Source organism: Sparus aurata, chromosome 19, assembly GCF_900880675.1.
Source record: "Sparus aurata chromosome 19, fSpaAur1.1, whole genome shotgun sequence".
In the NCBI taxonomy this organism is placed as follows: domain Eukaryota; kingdom Metazoa; phylum Chordata; class Actinopteri; order Spariformes; family Sparidae; genus Sparus; species Sparus aurata.
In genome coordinates, this window is record NC_044205.1 from 20,596,930 (window position 1) to 20,622,239 (window position 25,310).

The following is a 25,310-nucleotide window of genomic DNA, read 5'->3' on the forward strand; positions in this document are numbered from 1 at the left end:
CCCAGGGCTCAAGCCCAGCCTCCAGCCCCTCGCTTTATGCCTTCTCCCCTCTCCTGTCATCTCTCCAAGTTGTTCTATGAATAAAGTCATGACAGGCCAAAAAAATACTAAGAAAATGAAATACTGAAGTTCTTCTCCAAGACGAAGTAGTGCGAATTAATAAAAGAAAAAGAGGGTGCGCAGGTGGTCGAGTGGTTGGAGCGCATGCCATATACGCAGCCGACCCCAGTTCGATTCCGGCCGGGGGTCCTTTGCTGCATGTCACATCCCCCTCTCTCTCCCATGTTTCCAATCTGTCTACTGCTTAATAAAGGTGTCTATGCCAAAAAAAATCTTTAAAAAAAAAAGGCTCTAAATGAAAGCATAGTTGCCGTCATCATCATGAGAAAACAGTAATAGTTATGAAAGAAAAAAGTTATTATTATGGTAGAGAAAGTCGAAATTCTGAGATAAAGTATGAGAACAAAGAGCAGCCGTTGACCTGCCTGGTGTGTAATCTGAATATATTAAAAAAAAGGAAACATTTAAAAGTCATAATTAACAGATACATTTAGAACATCAGATGCAGGGTTGGTGGTTCACACCCAGCATCTCATTACACTCTGGTGCCCCTGAGGATGGTCCTTTCATTACCCGATCCAGGCCAGCTGCTAATACCTGACCGATGAGTTATTCTAACCCTAACACCGTGTCTAATCCCCAACCTATCGCACATGAGTAAAAACAGATCAGGTCTCCGGTACAGATCTGGCAGCCATAGATCTAAGATGGACAAAATATAATAAAATGTTCTGAAATAAAATGCCTGAGTCTTTCACTGTTTGCATCTATATGTGGATAACCGTCCACACATAGATGTAAGCAGTCAGGGTCCAAGAACTTAAGATGGCTCTTTTATTTTTACCTAACCTCGAGGTCATGTCATGTTGAGGGGCCCTTTGTCAAACTCTGTTTTTAATACCTTTAATATTTTGGATGATATGGTAACAAATCTATGTTGAAGAAGTTATCACAAACCAACATACTGCACAGAAAATCTGGAGTGAGGTCATCCAATCAACACAGTGATAACACTGTTATCACCAAATTAACATAAACATTAATGTTTCAAACTCTATTGCTTTTGCTGGAACAATAATATTAGTTCTGGCTTCAGTTAACGAGGCCCATGGGAACTTGTTCGATGAGATAGCGGCAAATAATATTTTGTTAAATTTGTTTATATTATATTGAGCTAGAATTTATTTCCAATCTACTCTAATCTACTTTCAGATATGATATTTCCTGTATTTTGTTGCTACTGTGCTCTGACTGGAGAGCACCATGGGACACTCATTTATCTTGTCATTGCAGAATTGTTTCACAACCCAACAGAGTCAATATTTCAAATAAACATATACAAGAGGACTGAAAGCATAAAAACTAAAAAATTCATTTAAGGTGGAAATTGAAGCGTGTGTTGTCACAGAATATCATTATCAAATCATGTTGGGTGGTTTTCATTAAGCTTTGAGGCAGCTATTGTGGTTATTTGTGGATAATTCCCCCCCCCCAAAAAATCTGATATGTTACTTGGTAATTACCACCTACAATGAAATGTGTGGACCTATAAGATAACCTGTTAACCTTTTTGGTGAAAAAGGCAAAATCTAGGAAAAGTAACCAGACTTTTATATGCCTTTATAAAAATCAATATTTCAGATATAAGAGGTAAGAAAGCATAAAACATTAAAAGTTAATTTTAAGGCAGAATTTGACGCGTCTGTGGTCACTAACTGGACTTTGAGAAGATAATGCTTGTCAAGCTGCATTCATGACCAATGAGAAGCTTTTTAGTACGAGGGGTCCTTGAACGCAGCATGCCTTTGAGTGTCGACAGCAGCGCTGCTCACTGACCTGCTCACACACCCGTGATGACACAGAGCAGCCTGCGAGGACAGAGGAGAGGACAGAGGGCTGTCTCTACTGAGAGACATGTGCACAATGCATAAAGAGAGACACGAGCCAGGTAGACAAGAAACCGGGTTAATTATCCGCCAGGTAACGAACAGGTACCGAGAAGACCTGACAAACCGCTTTCTGCGCCATCTGTCGTGTAGTGTGGGAAACAGGTGACCTATGACTGTAATGATCAGTTTCTGCCTCAAAGCTCTGTTGTTGAGGACCAGCCCTGCGACTGAGAGAGGGGGGCAGGCTACACAGAAGATCTTTTGGCAATTATTAGCTGTAAAAGCACAAGTATTAATAGTCAGAACTATTAATAACAACCCCAGCGCCCCGGCCCTAATCTTATATTCTTACTGGCAGAGTTCACTGGGACACTTAAATGGGGAAGAGCCAGAATGAATGTTATGTAACAACTGAGCTTTTTATACAATGGCATCTAGACTAGCAAGGTGGTAATTACCAAGCAACATATTTGGGTTTTCTGTTCAATGACCCCCAAATTACCACAATAACTCCCTGTGATGAGAATTACACCAATATCACTTATCAATATTCTGCTATTTCTTTCTAACAAGCAGTTAATAAATAGCTGACCTTTTCTTAACCACTTAATGAACCCATTTTAAGGTTCTTGTTTTTGACATACCGAAATTAAAAGCATGACAGCTCCCACATAGTTTGAGACTCAGGGATGTGCTACCATTGGAAAGGTAACACCCTCAAGTTTTTTCTAGAAGTGTTAGTGTGATTCAATGACATACTGACACAGAGTTACAGAGGTTGGAACACAGGTTTTGGTTTCCGTCCAAACACAAGGGTGTTCCCAGGAAACTTTCAACTTGTTTCTGCTTAACTTCTGCTGATTATGTCATTTTGATTTTCAACTAGTTTTTGTCTCACTTAAACGATTCAGTCATCTTGAGCAGGTCTAGACCAGAATCCTTCGATTCATTTATTTACAGAAACCCTAACATTTCCCCTGGCGAGCAAGCACTTGGCGACAGTGGCAGGAGAAAAACTGCCTTTTAACTGAAGAAACCTCAGAGCAGAACCGATTGAATGGCCTCAGCAGGCCATTAAATTGAAGTGAGTTGTTGCAACTTAATTTGCAACTAGTTTCTCTCCAACCTCTGCAGGTCAGTACACTGAAGAACATTTTTTAATCATTGACGTTTTCAACAATTTCATTTCAATTCTTTTTGTTGTAGTTAACTATAAAAAAACAAAACAAAACTGGCATTTCAGAAAGTTGTTCCAAAGTTGGACTGACCTTCCGAAACAGTAAAAATTGGTGAAAATGTCAATGTTTAAGAAAATATACATCAACTTGCTGAAGTTAAGCTGCAACACAGAACCTCAGTTTAGTGTCCCGCTGAGCAGAAACCTGTTGGAAGTTACCTGGAAATGTATTAAAGAAAATAGCAATTAATTAACTGCTTATTGGAAATAAGCAGAATATCATTATCAAATCATGTTTGGGTGGTTTTCATCAAGTTTTGAGGCAGTTATTGTGGTTATTTGGTGGATAACTAAAGACATTTCAAATATTTTACTTAGTTATTACCACCTACTATGACATTTGTGGACCTGTAAAATAAAGTGTGACACTTTTCTGGTGAAAAAGGCAAAATCTAGGAAAAGTAACCAGACTTTTATATGCTTTTATAAAATAACTGAACTTTCCATCACATCAATTCACATGTATATATAGTATTTTATTAGTTTTTATATAACAAATTAAGTATTTTATAAGTAATTATTAATTTCGTTGTGCTTTTCATCTCACTTTTCACCATTCGCTTCATTGTTTGCACAGAATGCTTCTCTGAGCCTTTCGTATATGTTTGGCTTTTGAAAGTGCAGATTTTGTTAAGTGTTAAATATATTTCATTATTGTTATATATTACTAATATTAGTCAGGGTGACGTCATGATGTTCTTGCCCACACAGAAGAGGCCTATTTGCCAGTTTGTATTTATAAATACACCACCAACGCGCCACTTGGTCAAGATTTGGCTTTTCTTGGCATGACTGGGCTTCCATAGACTATTTTCAGGCCACAACTCAGTAAACTGGGCAAGACACAGAAACTCTGTTTGAACAAAAAAAACAAGAAAGAAAACCAGAGGGCTGAACTCATCGTAACTCAGAGGAGCAGAATGAAGCAGTGCAGGTTATTGCCGTTCTGAACCGAATTGAGGCTGAAATTACAGACTCGCATTGATTTTAAATGGAAAATGAAGGTCGTTCTTGCAGTTAAAGCCGGCCGGAGCTCTTGCCAGCTAAGGAAGACCCAATGAAAATGACAGATGTCTATTAATTACACTGGACATTATGGGCAGTCAGTATCTAATTAGACTCATTGAGCAGGAGGAATCACAGCAATAGATATGGTGCACGGGTCATTTTTTAATCACACAGTCGATAGCTTTCTATAAACGTACTCGCATAGATTTTTATATGCTTTTCTTTGATTGTTATGACTGAAGGCTGCAATGTACTTCAGTAAAGCGACAGATGTAGAAGGTTAGGAGACAGAGAATGAAAATCCTTCACGGAGAAAGTTGCCCTAAGCTGCTGCTCACATGCAGACTTTTGAAACCCAGAAATAAGGTTGGGCTACACCCTTTTCATGTCTGGACAGGCAGAGAGTACACCCATAAGGCTGCACTCTCACACATTATACTGCCCTAATTTGCTGTAATGCCAAATTAATGCCTGAATAGTAAACTTTATCTATATTTATATTTAGCTTAAGCTGACAGAAAAGGCAACTTTTTTGGACTTTACTGCTGCAACCAGGCGGCCAAAGTGTAAGGATTAATCTTTGAAGTGTCTCCAGTGAGCTGTAGTTCAACCCATTTCCTTTATTCAAAGCTGTGTCTGGCAGAAGAAGGCCTGATTTCACCGGAGACATATAAAATAAAGGCCCATAAATGTTCAAAATGTTCCTTGTGTGGTGCCACAGTTTGACCAGCAGATGGCACTCCGTCATAACAAAACATACCTGAGAGCCTTGAAAGACATTTTCCCTCTGATGCACTACCTGCAGCTATGAATGTCATTCCGTCTCATGATTAACTTGTCAGATACGCCTCCATGTTGGCCACTCACATCTGGTTTAATGCTCGCTTTTTTACAGGCGTGCACAGTCGATTGCACTTTCGGAATAATCTTCTGCAAAGTAAGCTCCGATCCACAACCCCCTTAAAGTGATTTTTTGATGTTTCCTTGCACCGCAGCAAGATAAACAAGCCTAAAAGCTTCAATTAGCCCTTAAAAGGCCTCTGAGCAAGCTAAAGTATATTACGCAGTGAAGATGATTCATAACATCCTGCATTAACTTTGTCAGTTATAATCCATCACGAGGTAATAGTCTTAAATAAATCTCATAGTAATTGAGATGAATCCCTCATTTCAATGACAAGTCTGGTTTTTAAGACCCAATTATCACTTTGAGTTCCCTGGCCCAGCAGATGCGTGAGGTTCGGGCTCTGAGAGGAGGAGAAGAGAGGGCAGAAAGTTGGCTGTTTCAGCAGCACGGAGGAGAGGATGGGGAGATGGACTCGGTCCAAAGGGGGATGGATCTCTTCCTGGGGCTATGCTGCGTCGGAGAGCAGGTAGATTTATGACAAACGCACACAATCTTAATTTGTGCTCAGCCCGATAATGCATCTCAAGGCCAGAATAGTTCTGCTCAGTGTTTCTTAACTGGATGTTTCTTTAATTATATGTCAGAGGCCATAAAACTCAGGAGGAGATTTTCCCACAAAGCACTGTTTTATGTCTCGGTCATTACTGTAAATTACAAAGCAACAAGGAAGGAGACTATGGAAGGAAAAATGCAAAAAGAAAAGTGGGTTTATTCATTTCCTTACCGTCCTGTTTTTGTTTTTATCACCCTGTTGGTACACTGATCATTTTGAAGCCTTATGACACGCTCCCAGAGAGCAAAAACTTCAGGGCACTGACCAGGGAAGAAGATTGTTCACCTTAGCGAGCATGTCTGAATACATGAGGCCTCCACTCGTCACACAAAAGGAAAGAAAAACAAACCTGTACAAATACTGAGTAAATGAATAATACAAGAGTAAACATATACATATTCACAAATCCATTATCATATAATACTCTCCCCCGACTCTAGCAAATATAAGCTGTTTACACACTTCGGATGGCGTGTGCACACTTACGTATGGTTGTCAGACATGACGGTTATTACTGTTGATAATCATTGGAGAAATCACAAAAAAGTTTCGATGACCTTGATGTGAAAATACACGATGGCTGTACAAGGAAAGCTTCCCTTCCTCTGCAGCCCTTGGCACACCGCGAGGCTGCTTTCGAGTCCTACAGTCCGTCCCTGTCTGTCTGTCCGTCTGTCTGTTATATTGCCTTTTTTTATATGATGCCACTTAATCTTTGGTGAAAAATAACTGCGTGTTCATGTTAGATTACACAAGAGAGCAGCAGCACCTCCTGTTTTTTTTTTTACTCTTGCATGAAAATCGACTGTATCGCGGCTTTCTTCTGAAGTTCTGACACAAGATTTCACAATTAAATTACTTAAAAGCAACAAGGCTTTAAAAAAAAAAAAAAAAGGCTTCCTACCCCGCTTCATCCTTGCACCCCTTTATTCCTCAGTCTGTGGAAAAACCCACGGCTTGGCACGCACACACTCATACACACACACAAACACAGTAAATCATGACAGGTCAGTGCATCGTTTGCGTTCCCCAAGTCTTTCTCTCCAACGGACGCAGGGACAGAGAAGCCTTCGCCCTCCTCAGCTCAGCTCGAATCCGGCGGATGACTCGATGGCGTACAGCAGCTTGTTCCTCATCAGGTGCTGGTCGCAGAACTCCGGCAGCTTGAGCAGATTCATGCAGGTGCTGGCGGTGGGCAGGCGCTCCAGGTCGTTGCCGCCGTTGTGGATGCAGAAGACCGGGTAAAGCTCCTGTGTGCATACGTAAGGTGTTAAAGGAGCAGTGCACCCAAAAATGAAATTTCAGCTTCCCTCTCAGCACCTTTTCAAACACTAACCTGATTTCCTAAATTTATACTTCCACAGTATTATCTTAACTCCTAATGTCCCTCTTTTAATATTTATTTATTATTTATAAATTTGACATTTATCGGGATTGCTTTGGGCATTGCGCTCATCATCATCAATCTTTTCCTCTTGTGTTTAAATGTTTCAAAATGTTCCAATCAGTAAGTTGTCATTAAAGGAACAGATCAACCGAAAACTTAAATCTAGTTATTAGCTACTTATCCCCATGCTGATTGAAGGTTTTGTGACACACATCTCTGGAAGTCCAGAGATCACATTTTTTGAAATTTAATATAATTAAAAAAAAATGTATGTATACATTTTCTTAAGCGGAAATCTTCAGCACCATGTCTGAAGTGGGTGTGCAAATTCTACCATGTGCCGATGGTATAAATAATGTCTTTTACAATCATTTTGGACTCTATATGGAGCCATTTTAGGGTTATTTCTTCTTTTCTTCTTCTTATTTCTTTATGTTTGAAAACAAGTCGCCATCTACTATAGTTATGTAGGACTTTCTGTCAGCATGGGGGTGAGCAGATAATCAGTTTATATTATTTTTTTCGATGAACTGTTTCTTTAATGATCGCCAGACACATTAGCTGCAGTTGCAGAGATATTGGAACATTTTGAGGCATTTAAAGACCAAAAAAAAAGGAGACATGCATCAACTCGTGTTGATGATCGCAATGTCCAAAGCAATCATGATTAAGCAATAAATGTCAAATTCCACAAGGGGATAAATGTTAAAAGAGAGACATTAAGCGTTAAGCTAATACTGTGGAAGTATAAATTTAAGAAACCAGGTTAATGTTTGAAAGGTACTGAGAGAGAAGCTGGCCCACAGTTTGACCCTTGGATGAGACACGGGAGGAATGGTCATTTCATGTTGTCTATCTGGCATTTTTTAAATCAAGCCTTCCTGCGATGAGGCCACCTCATCTGCAGACTGTGACACCGACCATGTCCATCACAAGCCCGGCCGGTCGAACACGTTCCTCCGCCCTGATTTCATCCTGCTATTTAAAGTTAGCATATACGCTTCAGCGGCCATACTCGCCCGATTAAATGGCTCTTCGGGGGCTTAGCCGTAATGACCCCATTTTTCTGACAATTACCGTATTAAACTATCGTTGCTTATTGAGAAAGTGCCATTACCACGGCTATCATTTTGGAAAAAAAGAGAGTTTCCATCATCTTTTTTAAATGGCTTCTCCTGACAGAGCTATTTCTCCTCTAATGAATCCTGGGCCGTTTCACGACAGCTAATTAAGGCTTAGCTGGCTCAGGCTGAGGGCCGGGTCAGGGGCCGCTCCCCCCACGAATTACCGCCCTGTTCCGGCCCGGAGAAGAGACGAGGAGGGTGGGGTGGATCCACACACTGGCCAAAGTCAAATTGATTAAATGAGGAGGGAAGGCAAAGTCTCAAACCCCGAGAGGAGGCACCGAGAAGAATTTTTAAGGAGAATTTTGTTCCCTCACTCTACTGCAGTAGTGCAATTAGGTTTTCTTAACTAATGACAGCCATAAAGAGTACAAAAACCAATCATATGATGATTACAGCTTCTGGTTAGCCGAAGAAAGACACATAAAAACTCTTTAATGGCCCCGAGCAACACTTTCTGCTTTTCCCTCCTATCTCAAGCTACCCCAAGTGTCCCACAAATCAAGTCAGTGAGAAAATGAAACGACTTCCAATTAGGAGATCATTTCAGAAATAGGTTAGCAATAATGATTCAGCACTGCTGAAATAATGTTTACAATTACGGGGAGATATAGTTTCCCTGTATGTTCATTAACAGGAAATTGCTGCGTTGAGCCATGTCACACAGAAGGCATACGTTCAAAAGTTCAACCTGCTACAAGCTCTGAATGACAATATTTGTCCAGCCAGGGTCTCCGACCAAGCCCACACAAACAGAGCTGCAGACGGAGTTCTTGAACGGAGGAAGGTCATGAACTATAAAACAACAGCGGGCATGGAGATAAGACCTCACCACGCCGGTCTTATCGCCGTCTAATTTGAAAATGATCATTTTGAGGGCTGTTATCAGTCTGTATTTTCATTACAAGTCCATTAAGAGGGATCACACCCTTCTGTTGAGCTTGGAAAACCTGCCAATGATAGAAGATAGAGGTACCACGCAGTCTGATGAAGCAAAGGAGGAAAGTCTGCTTAACTCTCACCTTGAAGCCCAGCAGTGGAGGTCTGGAGCAGCTGGTGACAAACTTCAGCAGCTTGCGCTTCTCCTCGTCTGTGAAGCCCTCGACCACCTCCCAAAAGATCTGAATGACCGGGTGAGTGGCCGAGTACCCACCTGAAAGACAAAATTCCATTATGTGACCAACAATTACACATACTACATTACCCCCACCATTTAATGTATATAAACTGTAATTAAAAGCTTGAATGTTAAATTCTCATTCTTAATCACCGAAGTATAGTTTAAGATTCAAGACCTTTTCATGTTGATTATGAGCGCAGTTCAAAACCTATTTCATGTCCGTATGGGCAAGTGTAAAAAAAAATCTTACTAATAAAAAAAAAAAGACAAACAAAACCCTAAATGTGAAAAATTCTGGAGGTCACATGGCGAGTTCCAAGAGTTAACAATGTAGGTGCTGAGTAGATAGCGTTGGTGGCAGCACTTTAGTGATGCTCCCGATGTGAATCCAGAAGGTCTCGGCAGGCATATTTCTGACTCCCCATGCGACTCCCAGAGGCTGGGTCAAATTTGAACATTTTCTTACACCATTTGCAGCGGCTTCAAATTTAACCCTTTTCAACAGGCTTCAGATTTCTCAAAATCACATTTCAGATATTTAAGACATAGAAGGCCTAAAATTCAGATAATAGAAGACCTTTTACAGACCCACAGACACCCTGTATAAGGGTCTCTGGGCACCATGGAAAGGTGAACCTGTAACATCGGCACCTACCTGAGTAGTTTGTGAACTTCTTCAGGTCATCAAGAGAAATTGGCACATGAGCCCCAGATATCAGCACCTATTAGAAGACATACATTTGAAGTGTCTGTGAGTTACAAATATGTTGCAGTCTGATGGACGGTTTTGCTCGTCGTGCACAGCCTACCTGGATCTCCTGCTGATCAAACATGCGCAGCCACTCCAGGTTGACCACGTTGGCCAGACCCTGTCTGAAGGCCAGGCAGTGAGGCCTGATCTGCTTGTTCAGTCTGTAGTCAGCCACCAGGTGGATGTAGGCTATCCGGTTGGCCGTGGTCACAGGGATGTCTTTTCCTCCAAGCTTCAGCTCGACCACCTTGTTCAAAATGACATTTGTATTTACATATTTTCTACTGTTTTATCTACAGAGTTTTTTTTGCATGTCTTGGTCCCGACAGTAGCTGAGTAATATTACAGTTAAGCAGCCATAGTGTTATGTTTAATTATGCATATCACCGAGGCAGCTTTGGGCGCCAGATGACCAACAAACAATGTAAGTGCCAGGTGCATTTAATTCAATCACAGCGAGGTAATTAAGATATTTTCCAACAGCACTCTGATTAAAGGTATGGCTCAATGTGAGTGTGTGTATGTGTGGTTAAAGCGCATTTCTAAATATAGTACATCCAATGAACATCTGGTCCAATGTAATTTGGCCTCAAGTTCTCTTTTCATTAGCTATAGAGCAGTTAGCACTTGATAGGATGTGCTCATCTCTGTTCATAAAGCTCGGCATATGACGACATCACAGCGGCTACAGAGGGACGAAATGTAACGTTCATCCTTTTCCAGTGCCGTTTTCCTGCATATGGTATATGTGTTTTCAGAAAGCAAGACTTCCACGACTGATAGAGGGACTTTACAGTCAAATTCACTCTTCAGGTCCCGTTTAAAAGGTGGAAGTCTGAAATCTTCATTTTTTATCACCTCCACCAATTAAGTTATGTTTTCTCCCCGGTTGGTTTGTCAGCAGGATTGCAAAACAACTACTGAGCAGATTTCCATGAAACTTGAATAGAGGAAGGATTTCAGCCCAGAATAGAGCCCAATAACTTTGGTTCATATCCATCAACTATCTTTAAAATTGTGAGATCTGCCTTTTTACAACATTTTCATTAATTTCTTGGGGAATAATGCATGGATCCTGATAAAAAAAATCTGGTTTTATTAAGTGGCTGATGTCTATGAGTACAAAAGGAAACTGTTGGTTCTTGGTGATGTTATGAGGATTTTTTAAGGGCTGAATAGTCTTCACCTGAATTCCTGACACATTATCTGCAAATATTACAATGTTATACATAGATTGTCTTTGTTATTTTATTTATTGTTACCTTGCACTGCAGTTGTCTTTATGTTTTTGTTTTTACCATTTATTTAGTCAAGACAAATCTGGGTACACTCAGAGACATGACAGGATTAACATGTTGAATAAAGAATGGAAGCATCAAAAACAATAAATGCTGGGGAAATACTGGGATATTGGCACTCATTTAATGTGTTGCAGGCATCGAATTTGTAATGAAAAATAAGGATTATCATTATGAACAACAAACATCTTGTCTTTGTACTGTATTCAATTAAATACAGGTGGAAAAAGGATTTGCAAATCATTACATTTTGCTTTTATTTACATTTTACACAGCATCCTAACTCTTTTGGAATCTGAGTTCTGTTTCAAGCCTAATGAAACGTCTTGTTTTTCAGTCCCGTAAAGCGTGGGGAGTTTTAATCCAGTATGCGGATGTGGTTATTACCACAACTACCTTTGTGTAATTTTGATCAGCAATGACTAAGCGTTGCCACACGCAGACTGTCACAAAAACTGACTGAGAGACACTTAACAGGATATTTGTTTAACAACAGAAATGAATCAGCAGCTCTCTGACGCAGTCTTAACAAAAACTAATTGATAAGCTTCATAATAGTATACAGTGCAGTGATACGGAGCTAGATTGCATTATAAGTAAGTAAGTGTGTTCCTCTTTTTTTGTCCATCTCCTGAATGCTGCCTACAGCATGTGGTTCACTGACAGGTAATATATATATATATTTTTTTGCCTTTTTTTCTCTCCCCAACAGTGGATTGTGATTATGTGCTAATGTAAGAGAATTACTGTCCTTATCTTGCTTGCTTTGGCTATCTCACGAGGGCAAATGCAGGGCAGACTGCTCCCGGGTGTGTGCCTAATCTTTCACAAATTGTTTTCCCTATCGTGTTTGCGATTGCCCTATTTGAGACCAGGAGGGCTACATTGTAACTTGACCATTTCAGGTGTTGTTTGAGAAGAGCTAATAAGACGAGTTAAGGCCTTGAGCAAACAGGGGCTCCGGGTAAGAGTGCAGGTCTGGGTGCAGGTGACTCAGAGTGCTGGTCTGCGACTCGTCTTCGCAGCCTTGAGCTTTGTGGGGGACGTGCTTAAGAGCAGCGAGTTGCTTCTGTCAGGCGTGTTCTGAGATAATTTCTGAAGGAAAGGCAGGTGGAACGGTCAACAGAGCCGCTGTGTTCCCTGTGCCGCGGCAGAGCTTAGGGCGACAGCGGCGACGTGCTTTATCTCACTCAGAGCTGAAAAGTGGTACATCATGAGGGAAATGAATTATTAACGCCACAAAGAGGGACCAAACAGGAGGAAGGAAGGACGGCTGAATGAGAGGGAGATGGAAAGAAAAAGTGAATCATTTATCAGACGCCAGTCACCTGAGCTTCTCCCAGATCGTTGTTGACCACTGTGAAGTTGAGTCCAAGCTCCTCCACGTCACCCTCGTAGCTCTTGAGGAAGAGGAGGTTGCGGTACATCTCTGGGTCCAACGACGCCAGATGGTGGATGTCCACGTCCGCACTGGTTCCCAGAAGTTTGGACAGGAAGAAGCTGGCGAAGGGCAGCTCCACCAGCATGTTTTCATACAGCGCCTGGAGCAAAACGTAGCTGTTTAGTTGGAGGACAAGTGCAGGACAAATATACAGTCCGTTTCTTGTAAATCCCCCCACAAACATCAGTCAATCAGCACAAATTGCTTGGGTGTCACTGAATAAAACATGACGATTAGATAACCAAGATAAACTAAATGGACTGCATCCTGCATCAAGTACCGCGCATAATACTACTGAGTGCATATCCAAAGATCTAAATACAACAAACATTACACAACATTTAATTTGCCTACTTCACTTATATCAAAAGAATCGAGTGATAAGATCTAGTCACATCTGACAGAACACAATCTATCTAAAACACACGGGCTTCTGTTTCGCCCGCCTCAAACTTTATAAATGCCAATTCTCACCTTGACCTTAAATGCCATTAAGAACCACAGCCGGGCAGGTGACTCATAAAACCCAAAGCTAATGTACTGGAATAGTCCGAAAAAGAGCCCGTTGGAGGCATTAAAATATACAGGTCTTTATAAATGATAGCGCTAAAAACCCTGACCGCATCAGCTAAATGGATTATAAATCTAGTGGATTTCCATAATGCATGCATCTTAAACACACAGGCACGCATAAATCACGGCTATTTTCTAAACACAGGTTAATTGCGCAACTTCAAACATTGTCTATTTTTTATGCAAAATAATCCACTTAGTATTTCTCTCGTGGCCAGTGCTCGTTTCAGACCATATGCGCCGCGTGGCCCCTTGAAACCTATCAATAACACTTATGCCGGGAAGAGGCAGCAGTAAGTATATGGAAAAAAACCTCTGGCCTTATTTTTTCAATGCCACTTCCTTTATTTATGAGTGTTTATTGCCAGAAATTGTGCCAAAATGACTTGGGCTGGAAAGAATTAATTATTATGGCCCAGGCCTTTTAATATAAGTGAGTGCAGTGGCAACGCAATTAAAGCAGATCGCGGCACCATCAGGTGGAATAAATGCCAGCAACGTTGCAGGTGCATTCTGTTAGCTGCCAAATACAATCCTTAATTTACAACATTAAGAATCAATAAAATTATAATGCCTTTCAAACGCATCTCTATCAATCAGGGGCGCCAACCTAGCACACCTCTAAAGGGAAGTATCAGTCGCCGCAGATCAGTGAGAGGAGACTGGTGGGCGCAGGAGGAGGAGGGTGAAACTTTCCTCGCCCTCTACGGAGCGGAGAGGCTCTAAAGCTGATGAGGTTGGAGGTTTTGTACTAATGAGAGACGAACGAGGCACAAAGAGAACCTCCGGCAGGTTGAACTACATGATGAGAAATTAGATTTTGACAAAACCGCGTCTCTAAACGATCCGATCAAGATGAACTTTTTACTCCAAAGTCTGGAAGGACGAACCACAAAAGCAAACGTTTTCACCATTTGTGGCCTAAATCTATCAGCCTTGTCAGCTGGGTGGACAAGTGAGGAAGAGCGATGATGACCGGCCTCTATTCTGATGTTCAATCCCATTTCAGTGAGTACCCCAGACAAGCCACTCCTGCCTGTAATACATCACCTCCACAACAATGGCACGCCTCGGACATTAATTAACAATATTAATCTCCCGTGTCCTTTGAGCCGCACTGTGCACTGTGCACTGTGCACGCAGCGGTGATGCAATCCCAATCTTTATAAACGGTTGCCTTTTATCCAGGCAATAACGGCACTAAACAAATATCAATACACCTCTCAAATGGCCATTCAAACGTCCATTTTTATGGAGAAAGAGGAACTTAAGGAAGGGTTAATTGAAAGTCAAATTCAAATTAATTTCCCCTCGCCTAATTGCCTGAACCATTAGCTATTGAGAGCACAATAGCGAGGGGGTAAGGGGGGCGGAGAGCTCGTGGCTGCTGATTGATCACTTCCAGGGAATACAGAAGAAGAAGAAGAGGAAGAGCAGGAGGAGGAGTTACGATGCTCTGATAAGTGGACCGGACCATCTCGGGCCGAGTAAGAGAGAAGAGACCTGGATGTTCCTGACTGTAAAACAGATCAAAATGCTATTACCACATGCTTTGAACGCTTATTTATGTCCTGTCTGTGTGGGCTCGCTGATTTAGTGCCAGCCAAATGCAATCACTACACAAACAAGAGGTAGGAATCATCGGCTAATGGAAGCCCTAATTGAGAGGCGACCGCTTGTCATGAGGTAATTCTTCTCCGGGTTGAGATGATAGCCCCCCCCCCCACACCCCCCAGGAGGAAGGCATCTTGATAAACAATCACTAGCACATGCATTAAGGATGATTTAGCAACATTAGACTCTAATAAATAGTGCCATCAGAGGAAGGAAGGGACAGAAAAACAATGCCGTCAACAGATTATGCACAGGGCTAATTAACAAAGCTGAAGCTTGCACGATAGTTCGAGTTCTAACCCCGACCCTGAAATCTGCTTTGGAAAGAAACGACAGCAATTTCTCTGAACACTGTCAGCATCCAGAACAAACCAAAACAACATTTAAATTTAAGTATGGAGGGGGTGCAGCCTTGACACTGACTGCAATTGATCTTAATCGACTTATTGGACCATCAAATCAAAGCAGTCTGTGACTAAATCTTTCACTTCACTTAAATATCAACACACACTCTTCTTTGATTTAGGGATTTGAAGGTTACTAGAAAGGACACGAGAATATCTAACATCACCTTTCCGAGGATCCTGCCTAGAAAGTAGTAATGCCTTGTGAAGGAGTCTCCAATGAGCATCTCGGCGGCGGGGTTGGGATACAGCAGGCCCTCGTTGGTCGTCTTGAAGAAGCCCTGGTTGGGATTGAAGCCCGACTTGAGGAGCTCATTTAGGAACTCACGAAAGATGCCGCCACCGTCGATGCCGGCCTCGTCCAGACCGTGAGCGTTTAAAAGATGGACTCGAATCCGCTTCTTCAGGTCCGGTTCTAAGGTAAGGACGAAGAGCACGAGGAGGAATTTATATAGATACAAAAAGAAATGAGAGATGAACAAACGGCTGATAAATGTGGCCTCAGTCTTTATCATTCTTTACATTAATTTAACAGCAATTTCCAGCGGGGAAATGGAGTCAAAGAGTTGAAGGTGTCTTCAATTTCTAATAGTGGCTTTTACATTCCCAGTCTGAAATGGTTCTAATCGCATCTTCGTCTGGAGATTTTACAGGATTTGGACAAAACGTTTACATTGCTTTCCAACAATAAATCATATCAATTAATGTCTTAAAGCTCCTCACTTAAAAGGGTATCATCTCTGACATGAAATTATTTAAGTAAATTCAGAAACGACACCCCTTTGCCTTGTTAAATTAAAAGTAATCAAAAACATACCTTTGTATTTCTCATTCAAACTGTCCTATAATCTCCCCATATATGCAGTCATACAACTGATCTCATCACATATACAATTATCATTCCTTTTTTTAAGGAAATCTGTCCAATTAGTGAGATTTATTTCCTTTTAACTTTTTCCTTAAGACTTTATATCAACACCCTCCTTTTGCATGTACAAGTATTTTAATGTAGTAACAGGGGAAAGCTGACAAATTGTCATGAATGAGTTGTTTCATCTGCCGTTACTTTTCCTGGAAAGCACTTTGTAACTTTGTTAAGAAAAATACTATATAAATCAAGATAATTATAATAAATATACTACACATAGTAGAATAGACTATGATACTATTCCACAATTATGGAAAGTAGTAATAAGTGTTTTAACTGAATTACAGCTTTTTTTATACTCTATACTTCATTCTTTGTAAACAGGACACTGGTCCTCAACCTTGAGTTGGAGAATCTCTCCAAAATAAGGTGAGATTTGGCCCAGATTGCAGCTCATGAACAGTATTACATAAACCAACAATTAAATGCAAGAAAACACAATTGAAACACACAATAAAACTATGGGTTAAAGTGCTTGACGTATTCAAGATGACACAAGCAAGTGTTAGGCAAGAGAAGCGGTGAGACCCGTCAAATAACATGCTGCTGTATCTTTTACAAAAGCTTCAAACTGTTCAGTAAGGGGAGTTGGTTACAATTGGTCGAGTACTCTTACTTCTAACCTTCACACTGCTCTTTCTAAAATCAATCACGGTTAAGGTCAACATTTTACTTGTCTCCATGCATTTACAATATCTACATCATTTAAAATAATGTGCAAATATCTTTTTTCCTGTATTGTCTACCTTTATTTTTTATTAGCAATGTCTCAAGGTTATCCAGTTGATTGATTGTATTATAATGCATTTGACTTTTTTACTCTATTGTATTAACGTCTTTGGGGAGGGTTCAATTCCAAGGTCTCCCCCATATGATTTACGAGCTGTATTTGCAGCAAAATACAACATAAAAACAAGCGAACCTTTCAACTAATGACCTAAATATTCCTGTAAACTGAGAAAATGGATGAAAAATTTAAATATATAATTCCAATACTATTTACATCTTGTGTCTCCTGTTGTTTTTCTCAACAAACACATTTTGCAAGAAAGCAATTTCTTGACCCGGCGAATATTCAAATCAAATTCTATAAAAAGGTCATCTTTCAGAATAATTAATGTACAGTGATAAATCAGGGCAGCTATAAGTTATAGACACATAAATGATATAGATCATGTCTTCAGCCCAGGTCGCCTACTACTCTTTTTAATCAGATTGCCCCCACCGAAGTGCCCTTTCAAATTCAAACACAAAAGAGGTGACTTAAAATAATTGATTCTGCTTTTATGTGATCCATTATAATAATCGGAACCACAATTATGCTTTACCGAAATTCAATATTCTGAACGAGGAGAGAGCTAACCTTTTCAAAGCAGACCTGAGCTTGATCCTCAAAATTATGATTTTATAGAGAATAACAGGAGTTTCCGGTACAGCGTCAACATTTACCACAGCATGCTTCCTCTCCCTCTTGTACTTGTCACCGTGAAAATAAACGCACATATTTAACACAACCTATAATGCATATGTAAAAATCCTTCTTTTATTTAAACTGGCATGCTGCAAGCCGTACCGTTTTCTGGAGAGAGTTTATCGTAGGCGTCTTCATAGATGTAGTTGCGTCTGATGGTGACATTGATGCCATCGGGGAATGGCCCGTCCCCCTGCACGTCCCGTTTGTCAGCATAGATTAACCTCTGGAAGATCTACAGGACAGGTGTAAGCACAGTGGCAGGGTCAGTGACATATCCTCTCAGTTATAAAAATGTTTCATTCCTAGTATAGCTTCTGCTACGTATTATTAAAATAGTTGTTTTCTGGCAGATTATACCTTTATGGGTAGATCAGTGCAATAAGAGAAGAGAAGAAAGAGCGTGTAGGCTACAATCAACAGAAGTTATAGCAAGTACAATTAAGGCAGCTATCTGGGACTTAATTCAGACAGAAAAACAAATTGACAAGGATATTCTACTATCTGTAAACTTGCCCTATAGTATTTAAGTACTACTGTAAAATGATGGATGTAGTTACACACCAGACTAGACATAAATTGGATTTTTGCCAACTTCCTGTGGTAAATCCTGAAGTGATAATTGTTGCCTCAGTGGCCTGCCTAATTTATACATAGCAATCATGATACTTCATAATATTTCAAAATACAAGACTCAGTTTCTGTCAATACACTACCCAGTATTGTCAAAAATATCTAAATATCTATACACAATGATAGTTTTGATACACATCTTTTTATAGTATCAATAACCCAGAGCTAGCTGCTTTTTCCTCTGTTTTCTCCATCAGCAAGTTGGCACATGCACCGCTGCAATAGCCCCGCAACCTTTCAGTTCCTTGTAGACAACTGGTGGTAAACTGGCAAACATTTGATGTTTTATTGGTCATTTCCAGCCATAACTGTAACCTTTAAAGATGTCCAACTTATCTGACATTTCTGCTGTGCTTATTTCATTTACTGTGTTGCTTTGCTAGCTTCTTTGGGTGAAACAACTAGGATAAATGAGATGTATTGACACTTTTTGTTTGTCGGACAACAGTGCAGTACCTTGACTCGCTCCTCGAAGGGAACCACAAAAGGGAGCTCTGTGAGGATGGCCAGATGTCTCTCTTCAGACACAGAGAGCTGTGGAGGCTCTAAACCAACTGCAGAGACACAGACAAAACTCAACATGTTAGAGTGTTTCCAGATTTTAGACCATCAGTCATTCTTATCTCTTTGTGTTCACTACCTAAATATTTTGTGTTCACAAGGACAGACAACATTTTATTCCTAGATGTAACTTAAATATAACTGGTATTTTATGACTATGTCACTCGGCTGGCCTGGGAACGCCTTGAGATCCTCCCGGAGGAGCTAGAGGAAGTGTCCGGGGTGAGGGAAGTCTGGGCGTCCCTGCTCAGACAGCTGCCCCTGAGACCCGGCCCCGGATAAGCGGAAGAAAATGGATGGATGGATGGATAGATGGTATTTCATGTTAACCTTAAATTATTATCTGCGGATTAAGTACTTACTCATACACAAATTATGAAAAATATCAGAATGTATTTAATATGCAATTTACCTTCTCTAGACAAAACAGAAATCCTTAAAAAGACTTGCAGATCATCTTTTTGCAAATTCAAGTTCAAGCATCTCAAGCTGATCAAAAATATACTACTAAAAATATGTACTATATACATTCCTATCTTTCTATCCTTCATAAATAAAATGTTTATTTAACTTAACATATATTTTTCTCAGCAACTGGGACTTCATCATGATTAAATTAAATTTTTTAGCATTGTTGGAAGATTATTTTGTCTCCTCCAGAGGGCTTCAAACGTCAGAGTCAACTACAAGTGGAGAGGACAGCATCTGACATGGTTTAACAGTCTTGTTCAGGGAAACTTTATCTGGAGAATTACTTCCTGACATCAGGTGTCGTCTGTGTGTAACACTACTCTAACAGTATCATTACTTCCCTCACTGCTGCGCTCTGTAAGTAAGACCTAGTCCTCCATTTACAGGCGATCCATTAAAGACATTTCCACCCTACACCCTTTTGATTACACCCTTTTAATTAACCCAACTGTGAGCTGCCCATCCACCTGCCGGCCTTTATCCATTAAGCTGATGTTTGTTTTGTATTAAAGTCGGGGTTTAGACTGTTTAGCCCACAAAAAAAATTGCCACAATAGCTAAACCGCTCTTCACCCTCCTCGCTTTGCGCCCACCGCAGCTCAATTATTCTGCTCAATTAGTCAATCTGATCTGCATTTTCCCATCAGGTTTCCATCTTTGAGGAGAAATATGGCCTCTGAGTGGTCAATACGTTGCTCATTCATCAGCCGCAGGCTCGTCCATTTAAGGAAATGAGAAAAGGCCAGACAAACACACCGACCAGATGTGGCTGAGTTCATCAGGTACTTTCACACTAATTGAATTTATCCCATACAGCGTCTGAGTGGGATTAGGTAGATCATACACACATAGTTATCAGCTTGTTTTCACACCAAAGAAGCCTGGGATGGCTCAGAGTGAGCCAGATGAAGCTCAGCCTGTGTCAGTGTATTTTCCTCTGAGCACCTAACTGAGCCAATGAAGAGAAAATGTGGTAATGTACTGAGGAAGGTTAATGAGGTTTTTGCCATGAGGAGTGCTGTGAAAGACATCTTTAAATTATGAAGCATTTTCCTAGCAACAAAAATATTAATGATGGCTTGTTTAGGAAGAACCATTTTCTAGTTCTACGCCGAAGGAAGAAGCAATTTGCACGCTAGAGACAGAAACCAGAACGGTGACTCCAAGCTCTATTTATGGGAAATAATCTCAATGCACAGCTCAATGGAATATGAAGAGCAAACACAGAGAAGGTGACTTTGGGTAGCAATTAGGGTGATTTCCTGGGCTATGCATCAAGCTGACGCCAGCATTACTATAAAGCATTCTACATTTTCATTCATTGCCAATAGAGTAGCTCTGTGTGGCATTTCAGATGACAGTCTGCGAGTCCCGTTGTTCTAGCTCACAAATATTTCATTGACTGTTTTTTGGCACACGTAATTGCAGGAGAACTGAAAATGATTTCAATGTTTTTCTGGCAAACGTATGTTAAAAATGTTTCTTTTCGAGGACCAATATTTTCATGAAGTTAATACAGTTTTTTCAGCTAACTGATCAAAGCCGTTTTTGTAACAGCAGAAAAAACAGTGAAATTATAAGGGTACCATCAAGTGTGGACTGAAGTGGCCCGATGCGGCCCATCCTTCTTGTTCGCCATACATGTCTTGCGGATGGGACGTACAACTGGGTGACCTGGAGAGAAAAGAGGCCGGTCATGAAAAATACTTTTTACTATTTAATTTTGCACATTTTGCTTCCTTTTAATTGGTCATTTGTTTGTAGCTTAGCTTATACTTATACTCGCTATGCACACTCTATTTGTGACAAATAAAATCTCTTGAATCTCGAAAAAGATGAAGCTCCTGCTATTGCCTTTAGTCTTGACTTAAGACAAACACAGCTATTAACAATGGTACTTTTGAGAAATTCAAAGAACACCCTCCAACAAAATACAAATAACCCCTAAAAATTTATTTTCATAAACTTTTCCCTGTCTTAGTTGTTGATTTAGGATATGTGGTTACTTTTACACAAATAAAATGGCTCCATATTAACAAGACCGAAAGATATAGTACAAGGCAAAGTATGCACAACATAAACAGAAAAAGGCAGAATTCTATGTACAATCACCTACTTTATCCACTACAATCAATTTATAGCAGAAAGTTTTTGTGAATACAGCTCCAGATTATCAAGTGTTTTATTCACAAGCAGGCAGAGACATTATATTTCACATTGAAGCTAAAATCTGGCATAATATCAAATCCAGCAATTAACAAAAACAAAATTTAAACAGCTGTGGTGACAGCCCAGTACCTTATCTGCTCGGATGTTGACCTCCTCAGAGAGCCAGTGACCTCCTGGACAGAAGGGTCGTCTAATGTCGCGAGCTTTAACCATCTTCACCAAGTTAGTGATGACCTGGGTAGTAGATCAAACACACAGACAGGCATACACCCACTCATTAACATCTCTAATCCACTTCATTGTAAGATAAAGAAATGCACTGATAAACACTGATAAAAAGAAGGTATTCTGTGTATACGCTGTTCAACAGGATGAGGTGCCTTCACTTAGAAAGAGAAAAAAAAGCAATTTGAGAATTCAGCCATTAGTGCGCCATTTATGGGGAGTATAAAAGAAAAACGACCTGTGCTGTCGCTCAATGTCCAGCCTTGTTAATTACCGGCGAGGTCTGCTGACATCAGCCATCGAACGGAGAATGCAAAAAGAGAGACACGGCAAGTACCAGTGAGTCTCTCGACCGGCCCAAAGATAGAAGGCTCAAAGATATTTCACTTTGATGTAAGGTTGTGACTTTGTAACGTGCACAGAGACCATCAACATTAACCGCAATTACAATCTGCACTCTGAAGTGGTCAGTGGTCTTTTCTGTTCACTTCTTTTCACTTTATATATGATATATATAGATATATTTGTATTTATAAACAATGTCAACCCAAGATCAATATCAATTTTTCATATCTCAATTTTCATCAAAGGTACAGAATCAGGACTGAAGATGTTGTAGTAGCACGTCTTATTGTTAACTTTTGGGTTTCAGTCTCCTTCGACTGGACAAAATAGGCTGCTGTTGCCATGGCGAGTCGCTGTCAAGACATCCGCTGTATAACCTCATGCATGTCATTGCATGGAGATTCGTTAAGGGAGCTGTTACGTCTTCCAATAACAGTTACAGCCAGTCCATTTCCATATAATACCCTGCCTAGAATATTTCAATCGAAATGTTTTATTCTAAAGCACGTCATTTTCATAGAACGACAATCAATCTCGGCCAATCACCAAGAGGCAACCAGAGTCCACAATAATGGCAAGTGCAAAATGCTGTAAAAGGCGCGTGGCGATGGGTTTGGAGCAGGCCTACCCCCTGACTCTGGGAATGAATAAGCATTCCTTAATTAGCCCATCGGGTTAAGTGCAAGCCTTAATGGGCCTTTCCCAAACTCCAACGTGACATCGTTCTCCAAACATGGCCAAGAAGAAAGTTCCATTAGCAATATTAATACAAGCTTAGTTGATCATTTTCATTCAATTAACTTCTTTCAATTAAATAGATAGCTCGACAATGGAGGTGATAAAAGATGGGGAGGGACGGCTGATGACACGAACCAAACATTAGCGTGTTAGGGGTCAGCGGCGTTAAACCGACTGTAAATCCCACCGTTCAATTTGGAAAATGCATTTCCCCTGCTCCCCACTTCTTTAATGGGTCGTTTTAGCTGACAAGAGGCCTTTGAGCAGATCTTTTATGAAAATTCCCGATGTGCTCTTCGCGTATTTGCCACCTTTCACAGAACTCTAGTGTTTCTTCTGTCAAAGACTAACAGCCAAGAACAAAGTCGCTTAATTACCGTTTCCTTGATGGAGAGCTAAGGAAAGGGAAGAGGCTGAATGAAAGGAGAGACGCGGAATGAGAAAAAGAGCCAAGGAGAATGAAGTTAATGCTGTTTTCTGCCTCATTTCCTCTTGGTAAATAACCAATGGATGACCTCCAGGGCAGCGTTCCACCTTGTCTTCGCCTGCTCATGCATACACGCTTGATTTCCACAAACACAGGCGAGCATTAGGCCACTATGCTCCGATGCACGAAGAGGCTACATAAGACGCAACCCTAATGTGAATGTGCCACATATCATGGTTTCCGTGCTGAGGTGTCAACAATCAAAACAGAAACAAATCTGAAATTATCATCATGAAAAATATCAAGAGTTCACACAAAAATTGGCCAGGAGATGTGGTGAAAATGTTAAAAGGCATCTCTGGACTGGAAAATACCTTTATGATAAAGAGTATTTCTGGGTAGAAATGTTTGAAGCAGAATTCACCTCGGTCATGCAACAATGTGGGGTTGACTAAAAGGAAGCTTCGAATTGTTATGCGTCTTTCCTTCTGGGGCCAAAACTATTTATCACTATAAATAAAACATTTGTTGCCTGAATTATACTGTTTATATCTTTGTTAAAAGGGTCGTTATCACCATCTCTCTAAGAAAGAATTCCAACCTCAGTTTTCAGTTTTTTGCAGGCCTGTGTGCGTGCGTGTGTAGGTGTGTGTGTGTGTGTGTGTGTGTCTGAGTTGAAGTGTGTGCTTCAGGGTGAACGTTAACTGGGATATGCCGGCTTTTTGCCGTTATCACATGTAATTGTCAGTTATATAAAAATATCAATGGCCAAAACATCCTGTGCCAAATAAAAAAATGAATGGCATATTGAATGAACTAATATTGTGTGACCTATATGGTACTTGTGTTGTTTCAATATTTGTGTTTTCATTTTTTTTCTTAAAAAAAAAAAAAAAAAGTCTTCTGTGAACTCAGGCCTGTGTGTGTGTTTGAGTTAACAAAGCGTGTGAGTATGTTTGGCACACACAGTGGCAGTGCAGCCTCCTGACCACACCCACTTTATCTCCCACGCTGAGTTTAAGGACAGTGGGAAAGTGAGAGTGAGAGCAAACAAGACACTGCATCAAGTTTCAAATCGAATTCAGCTGCATGTCAGACAAGAATACAAGACATCAGTTATTTGACAAATATGAGTGAAACGGTCAGCTGTTATGTGCAGGTAGTTGTATTTGGCTTACCTTGAAGAGCTGTACCCAGCGTTTCTGCTCAGCCTGGATGCGCTGCTGCACCTCAGTGTTGGTCTTCACGCCCACACTGCGGAAGGCAGCCATATACTCCTCGCGGTGCTCCGTTTTGGTCTCGGGGTAGGCCAGCTTGATGATTCCCAGACATGCGTCCCTCAGACAGCGAGACAGAGTCACCAGCTCTGCCAGGGTGAAGGGCATCATGGAGGACTGCGTCTGACCTGGTGAGAGGCAGAGTGGATTCTATTTCTTTTACAGATATTGATTTTTACATTTATATGGCGGCAGGACGAAGAGCAGCTGCTGAAAACAACAGACGACGTGATTGCCACCAAAGTCAAGAAGCAGATAAGGTTCATCAGGATCAGATTTTCCCTCAAAAAAATGCATGCACTTTTTTAAGCACTTTCAAGGAACCTAAACCAAAGTCATTCTTAAAGCTTTTATCATCGCATCTAAATTGTGACTATAAACACAGATGTGAAAAATTAAATGTACAGAATTCATTTATACCAGCAGCAATCAATGTATATTACCACTTAGTTAATTTTAGTAGCTGTTCACATTAACTTTGATTGTATGTTTAATTCATGATTATTTAATTCTAGCTAAATTCGATGCCCGGAGACAACAAACAAATATGCGACCAGACTGTTTCACTCCAAATATTAAAAGATTTTTGGTTTACATGAGTGTAATTCAGCACCAGATTATATAGAAAATTAAGCATTTTTCTAAAACCCTTTTCAAATTCAATCATATTCCTCATATAAGCTTTAAGTTTATACAGAC

At 40.5% G+C, this 25,310-nt stretch overlaps 1 protein-coding gene across 1 annotated transcript in view; it reads right to left on the reverse strand.

The window, feature by feature from the left end:
• Positions 1–5,787: 5,787 nt before the first annotated feature.
• The window catches only part of ube3c (ubiquitin protein ligase E3C), a 29,517-nt gene continuing 9,994 nt past the window's right edge, over positions 5,788–25,310 (reverse strand). Inside the window, exons 14-24 of the mRNA XM_030398763.1 lie at positions 24,513–24,739; positions 21,729–21,833; positions 21,017–21,104; positions 18,855–18,952; positions 17,868–18,000; positions 15,534–15,781; positions 12,663–12,875; positions 10,095–10,283; positions 9,941–10,007; positions 9,188–9,318; positions 5,788–6,904 (exon numbers count right to left, since the gene is read on the reverse strand). Of these exons, the coding sequence (XP_030254623.1) occupies positions 6,734–6,904; positions 9,188–9,318; positions 9,941–10,007; positions 10,095–10,283; positions 12,663–12,875; positions 15,534–15,781; positions 17,868–18,000; positions 18,855–18,952; positions 21,017–21,104; positions 21,729–21,833; positions 24,513–24,739 (1,670 nt within the window). The 3' untranslated portion in view covers positions 5,788–6,733. The remainder of the gene's footprint in view (positions 6,905–9,187; positions 9,319–9,940; positions 10,008–10,094; positions 10,284–12,662; positions 12,876–15,533; positions 15,782–17,867; positions 18,001–18,854; positions 18,953–21,016; positions 21,105–21,728; positions 21,834–24,512; positions 24,740–25,310) is intronic.